Raw genomic sequence first — 7183 nt, 5'->3', positions numbered from 1 at the left:
TATTTATACTGGTAAGTACTGATCTTTTTACCTATTTATTCATGAATGTGTCAATTATGGTTATGTTTTATACCTAACGTATCAAATTGAAAAGGTTACCATAGAAGAAAACATGTCAAAGTGTAATTAACGCATAAAACCTACTAAATATTTTGATCAAAACCCTCAATAGACTTTTGTCAATTTTATGATCAGTTAGCATTTGTGTGTGTGTGTAACAAAAAGTACGCAAAGTAACTGTAAGATTTTATAAAACTGAAAACGATACATCCAGTGATACCAACTATAAAAAACTTAAGATGACTATTACAGAATCAAAGAGGAACAAGTACAAATAATTTAAAGTTCAACCAAATCACACAAATCATTCATACATATTACAAATAACCGCACTCGAAATTTTTATTCATACAAGCTTGCCTTATTAACCCTCACAAGTCTAGTTAGCATTCGCCAGTGTGGCCTCTAACTTAGACAAAGCAGATTTCCCCCAAAGCACATCGGCATTTGCTATTTTCTCATCAGATTGCCACTTCTTAATTTTATCATGTATGCTCTCTAGACCCTTTTTAACCTCATCAGTCGTCTTTTTAACCTCATCAGTCGTCTTTTTCTTTTTTATAATCTCGTTTGTAAATTCCTCAACGTCTGCAACAAAAGTACTTTCACAACCCTTCTCAAATCCCGTCACATTGGCATGTTCAAACCATCTCTGTGTAAACTTATACCTCTTTGGTCTGACCTGCATATAAGTTAATCCCTTATTATCTTCACCTTTCAAGTGTCGATAGTAATTTGCAATATCCAATGGCTCATAGAGTCTTCTAAATTGAGTCGCTAATTCCACCAACTCATCCCACACCTCAAATTCATCAGGTAGATCCTTACGCACAACCATTTCCATAACTACATCCCATATTTTAGCTTGCTCTAGACGGTTCACGTTAGCTTTAAAGTCGTCATGCTCGTTCTGAAGCTTGAATGCTTCGTAGTAATCAATTGCTCCATCATCGTGTTTTTGTTTGTACTTGAGTATCTCGTCAATCATATCTTCAATGATCTTTGGTTTCGTTTTGCTGTTGTCTGATTTATATTTTCTCATGGATTCTTTAATCTGATCCTCGTTTTCTTTCTTCCTCTTTTCGGCCTCTTCCGCCGCTAACAGACACCATTTTGCGCTTGTAGCCTATAAGAACATGAATATAAGTTTAGTTCATGAAGAAGATGGCTGAGGTGGCAAAATTGATGGGTCGAGTAACGGGTCTACATGGGCTTCAGTCAAAACAAGGTTTTTTTTTTTTTTTTTTTTTTTTTTTTTTGTAAACGGGTCTGTTTGGATTGACCTAAGATATTTTTTCTGTAACATTAAATATGATTGCAAAAAGTTCTAAATTTACACATTAAATCCTTGAACTGATAAATCTTTATGATAAAGTTCATCTATTATATGTTATATATATACAAAAAATCTTGCTTTTTGCATGATTAGATACTTTCACTTTCTTAAAGGAAGAAAAGTTCTTTTTTTATATGGTTAATATTCTAACCTTTATAAGAGTATAAGAGGAAGAAAAGGTCTTTTTTTTGCATGATTGAATCAAATTATTTAGTGGGTTTTATGCGTAAAACTACACTTTGACACGTTTTTCTTCTATGGTAGCCTTTTCAATTTGATACGTTAGGTATAAAACATAGCCATAGTCGACGCATTCATAGGTAAAAGAATCAGTACTAACCAGTTCAAATAGAGCTTTGTTCTTGGTACGGACCACATCACCGGTAGCACCATTAGATGTCAAAAGGTGATTGTTAAGGTCTTTCAGATTAACTCTATTATCTATCTGCAATCCGTTTTTGTTAATTTCTTCTTCATAACCAAAGTTTTCATGTAAACTCTGAACTGCAAATTGAGCTGAATCTTGATCTTCATTGGGTAACTGCAAAAAGTAAAACAATAGCTGCAGAACCGCATTAGGGTTTTCTACAACGAGTTGTTGCCTGGGTGAAGCCGCATCTTCGCCTTGTGTACAGAAAACGTATCTACCCAAAGGCCTGTAAGGGCTGACTTTTACAAAGTCAGCCGATAACTTCTCCTTTAGAGAATTTGTAGGTTCCATAAGATCATATGCATCATGGCTTGCAACCGTTGATGCATTAATCAAAACGTTTTCAAAAAACTTTTCAGCATCGTTGTCATCTACCATCGGATCATGATCAGCGGGTTTTTCACTCTTTTTTATGTTTAAAAATTTGGCAATTTTGTTGGGCTTTTGAGTGGTGACGGGGTTGACATTATCTTGGAAGAATTTGGAAATACCAGGTAGGTGATTTTGAACGGATGTTTTTGGAGCAAGCATCATACGAGGAACAATATCGTGCTCCAAGACAAAATGAGTGAAATGATCGGTCCATTTCTCTCGCCTGACCGCGTGAGTGACGGTCCCATCACCTATCAGGGGAGACCCGAACGTTACACAACCGACTGCAAATCTTTTGTTTTGTTTTCTTGTGTATTCATCAAGCAACCAAAGTGTGGCAAGACTTGCTATCGCACCACCGAAAGAGTGCCCCGCGAATAATATCTTTTTACCTTCTTTTACCGCTTTCTCAACCTGCAAATCCATCGGTTGACTTTCAGATCAGTCAAACTTCTAAAATTTGTAAGATACAATCTAAGTAACGAAAAGTCAACCGTACCTCTGATTTGAGCCCGGAATTGTTCAAAAGATTCTGAAATGTTATCAGAAGTGACCCGTTGACTTTGCCTAGTAGATCCTGTCCGATACGCTGAAGAGACGGACACAGTTTATCATCAACCGCGGTTTCTCCAAAGTGATCATCTTTGTAGAAACCATCAACCTCAAATGAACCTTTGAATGCAATGATGAAAACCTCTTTTGATGATGATGAAGCATATTTCTTGGTGGTGTTAGTAACATAATAATCTTGATTATTATGAGCTTTCATGGAAAGACTGCAAGCATCTTTGATAAGATCATTACTCAGGTCAAGTTTAATTGAATCTCTCTCTACTTCCATTTTTTTTTTCTCTCTTTGAAAACACACAAATAGATCTATAAGTTGTAAGTTGTAAGTTGAATGTGTCTATGCTCTTCATTAAGATTAGTTATATAGAGAGAATATAGAATAAAGAAAGACCAAAGTCATTTCAAGGAAAATATATATGTATTTTACAAATGGGACATATAATATTTTAATATTCATAAACAAGTTGCAGGCATAGTTTTGTTTTCAATTTCACATATTGGTTGAGCTGAGCTTCTATGAAGGTTCTTATGGTCCACGTTGACTTCAAGTCAACTCTATAAATGCCATGAAACTTTTGAGATCCAAATAATTGTTCTTTTTACATAGTCTTTTAATAATATGTAAAGATTCCAATATATGTTACATACTTACATGGAAATTTAACCTCATATATCTTGTTGATTAAGCTTTAAAGTATATATGATGTGACAAAAACCAACTATTTATTCATCTAGTTTTAAACAATATATATATATATATATATAGGGTAAGGATCCTAAGAGAACCCATTGCAAATTGAGAATTTTGAGAACCATTTTGGACCACTAAAAACACATTTAAAAAAAATATTTAAAAAAATCATAAAAGAAAAAATAATAAAAATTTTAAAAAAGTAAAAAAACAAAAATTCTTATATTTTATTCTGGTTTCAATAAAAAAAACAAAAAAAAACGTCGTATTATACACATATGTATAATTTTATATAATCTTTAGTTACGTAAGATACACATATGTACAGTATCATTTATCTTAAATTATACACATGTGTACAAAAAAAACATGTAAATATACATATACGTATACATACGTGTATATAATTTAGCTAAACCGAGTTTTTTTTTATGAAACCGGGATGATAAAATAAGAATTTTGGTTTTTATACTTTTTTGATTTTGTGTTTTTTTTTATTTTATGATTTTTCTTATTTTTGGGTTTTTTGTGGTCCAAAATGGTTCTCATAGTTCTCAATTTCAAAAAGGTTCTCTCATGATCCTGATCTTATATATATATATATAGAATGAGTATCATTACAGAACTTTTAAATTATTTAAAAACTTGAAAAAACTCTTTAAAACTAACGTTTTTTATAAAAAAATATATGTTAATGTTATTTGAGTGTAACTTTATCTTTTATTTTTTTATATCTATATTTACGATTACAATTTTTAAAATTAGTTTTATACATATCTATGTTTTGTTTTACATCTATGTAAATTGTTAGTTATAAATTATACACATGTGTAAACTTGTGATTAATATACTTTATCAAAATTTTCTATATAAAAATATGATAAAACTATTCTTAAATAATGTTAATATGTAAAAAATTAAAAAAAATATTTGGTTGTTTAGAGTTCTTAAATGATACTAATCCTATATATTCATACATACTAGCTTTTATCCCCCGTATTATGGGGTTGTTTAATACTTTTTGTTTGTAATATATTTTTTTAGATTTTAATTTTATTTATTGTAAATAAGTTAACAATATACTTAGAGTTTGATGAGTAAGAGTTTCATAAATAAACGATATGTTATAACTCGTTTAAAAACTATTTAGGTTTGATGAAACTCGTGAACCGCTTATTTTTTTAATATAAAATTGTTTTCTAATTATAAATAATCTTCTTTTTAAATCGGATATTAGTTTTAGTATATTTATATTTTGTGCGATTTTTATATCAAATATTTGATAAGATTAAATTTTAATGTAATGAGATGTTGTAACCCGTTTAAGAGCTATCTGGATTTGGTGAGACCCATAGCCATGAATTTGAGTCAAATGCATAAGAAATATTCATTTACAAATAAAGTAATCTGGTGGTTTGAGAGACTATAATGAGCAACCAAATAACAAGATTTCGTTTATATAGCTTTTAAAGGTTTCGTTTATATAAATCAGAAAATACATTTGTAGATCGATAATATAAACCTACACAGATAGTAGGTAAATCCGTATATATAATTGGGAAATGTTTGAAAAATAGGATGACGACTTTTTATGTATATAGCTAAAAAAAAGTCTTTATGCAGGGTATAAAATTCAAAAAGAGATGAATTTATAGTAGAATAAATAATAATTGCTTGCTTTGTTCTTTGTGTTTGCTTAAAAAATTAGTATTTTAAAATGGTTTATGGAGAATAACCATTAATTAATTTAAAAATCACACCGACATTGATCGGTTTTACAAAACCGTGTTTTTTATATGATATAGTACATGTATACCAAGTCTAAAGCTTTAAAGAAACAAAATTTTGATTACTTTGATGCCCAACGTCTTTAGTTTTATAATAATTTAATTATGTGTTTCTAGTGTTAGCATTCATATTCAATTCATCTAAAAATATGAGCGAAGTTTTTATATTGTAGAAAGTGATTTAGGATGTTATGAGCGAATGAGAGAAAAATGCAGTATTTTTTCTGTGTATTTGAAAAGTTACTGTTCACATGTGTAAATTTTTTAATATATTTTGAAAAGAGATGTGAGTAATGAAAAATAAATGGTAATGATAAATATATAAAAAATATTATTTAATTAAGGCAAATTGGATTTTAATAATCTCAACTTAATGCAGTTGGTCGATAACAAATCCTAACTTTGAAAATAGCTGTCACTGGTCCTAACTTTCACACTATTTGTTTTCATTGGATATCCGTTAAAAAAAACTTAACGATGTTAAGTTTTTTCCAAATTCAATATGATATTTTAGACCTTTTGATCGGAATGAGGATACAAATCGATTGATGTAAAACTTACCTTCAAACGATGGTCCAAATGACTAAAAGATGTTTCTATTCCGGTGTTTAAATTTTTAATTAACACAAATCAAGTTGTTTGAAGTGTCGTTTCGAGTTAAGTTTTACATTAATCGATTCATATTCTCATTCCGATCAAAAGCCTTAAAACATCAATTTGAAATTTGAAAAAAACTTAACGTCGTTAATTTTTTTTAACGAAGGTCCCAATGAAAACAAACAGTGTGAAGTTGAGACCAGTGACAACTATTTTCAAAGTTAAGATTATTATCGACAAACTGTATTAAATTGGGATTATAAAAGTCCAATTTTTTTTTAATTAAAATAAATCCTCTCTGTTTCCAAGTTGTAAAATTAGAAATGCACAAGTGCATAACAAATTAACAAGGGTGTTGTCAGGAGTCGGTAGGTGGATGATTGATAACGGGGCTAAATTATATTAAAATACATAAGAATATAATTTTATTTGCATTTCTTTATATTAAGTACCGTTTGATGGTTCCAATGTACCCAGAAGACGAAACATGTCCGATCTGCCGTAAGGCTTGTCTGGATAAATTCGGAGAGCATGCGGTTCATTGCAAGGAGATGCCTGGGTTCAAATACCGATATGATTGGGTACAGCACGTTCTTTGGGACATCTTAAGGCGAGCTGGGATATCAGCTAAAAAGGAAGCCCCCGTAAACTTCCTTACAGACCCCTCGGAAGGGAGATCCACTCTACGACCGGCAGATTTGCTCGTCTTTGGTTGGGCCGGGGGAAAACACGCTTGTGTTGACCTCACAGGGGTATCTCCCTTAGCTGGTTTGAGGGATAATGAGTTTGTAGCTGAGCAAGCCATGAAAAGGGCTGAAACGAAGAAGGTGGAGAAACATGCTAAAGCCTGCGAAGAGAACCAACATGTTTTTGTCCCTCTGGCTTTTGATACATTTGGCTCCTTGGCACCGGAAGCTATCCGTTTCCTAACCAGGGTCCAACAGGTTGTGCATAGCAATGTGTCGACTCCAAAGGGGCAGGGGTATGTCTTTAGCAGGTTAGGGTTTGCAATTCAGAAAGGGGTGGCGGCGCAGCTTGTTGCCCGCCTACCTGCTATATTGATGTAATATCTATGTTTCTATACATTGTTAAATTGATTTATTTCTTATAAACAGTGTGATTAACTTAAGTTGAGTTTTGATTATATAAGCCAAGCACTTGTATTATGCTATTATTTTGAGGTAACGTTTTGTATCCACTTTAAGTCGTGGGTGTGACATGATATAAGATCATGAGACAAGTGGGGTCGGGCGAGGTTCCCGCTCATCTCAAACCGTCACATAAGCCATTTATCCCGACCTTTTTTTCAGCTTCACTTTTTCTTTTTTTCTTCTAGACTT

At 31.8% G+C, this 7183-nt stretch overlaps 1 protein-coding gene across 1 annotated transcript; it reads right to left on the bottom strand.

Moving 5' to 3' along the window:
- Positions 1 to 247: 247 nt before the first annotated feature.
- LOC143575795 (protein EDS1-like) lies at positions 248 to 3152 on the bottom strand. The gene is made up of 3 exons (XM_077060071.1): positions 2698 to 3152; positions 1737 to 2612; positions 248 to 1186 (listed from the first exon to the last, which is right to left on the bottom strand). Exons 1-3 carry the CDS (start codon positions 3037 to 3039, stop codon positions 440 to 442), a joined length of 1965 nt encoding a protein of 654 aa, XP_076916186.1. The 5' UTR covers positions 3040 to 3152; the 3' UTR covers positions 248 to 439.
- Between the last annotated feature and the right edge of the window lie 4031 nt (positions 3153 to 7183).

The sequence above is a fragment of the Bidens hawaiensis genome, unplaced genomic scaffold, assembly GCF_021521415.1.
Source record: "Bidens hawaiensis isolate Kalapana, Puna unplaced genomic scaffold, B.hawaiensis_p1.1 tig00027752_1, whole genome shotgun sequence".
Taxonomy (NCBI): domain Eukaryota; kingdom Viridiplantae; phylum Streptophyta; class Magnoliopsida; order Asterales; family Asteraceae; genus Bidens; species Bidens hawaiensis.
The sequence above is the reverse complement of the archived record's forward strand: the minus strand, read 5'-3'. Positions and strand labels throughout refer to the sequence as shown.

What these genes read in the sequence shown, in the direction of transcription:
- LOC143575795 (XM_077060071.1), bottom strand. Translation starts at nt 3,039, where the DNA reads ATGGAAGTAGAGAGAGATTCAATTAAACTTGACCTGAGTAATGATCTT. An exon ending in ATTCCGGGCTCAAATCAGAG is followed by an intron (nt 2,613 to 2,697) that starts GTACGGTTGACT and finishes ATGGATTTGCAG; the next exon opens with GTTGAGAAAGCGGTAAAAGA. An exon ending in ACAAAGCTCTATTTGAACTG is followed by an intron (nt 1,187 to 1,736) that starts GTTAGTACTGAT and finishes ATGTTCTTATAG; the next exon opens with GCTACAAGCGCAAAATGGTG.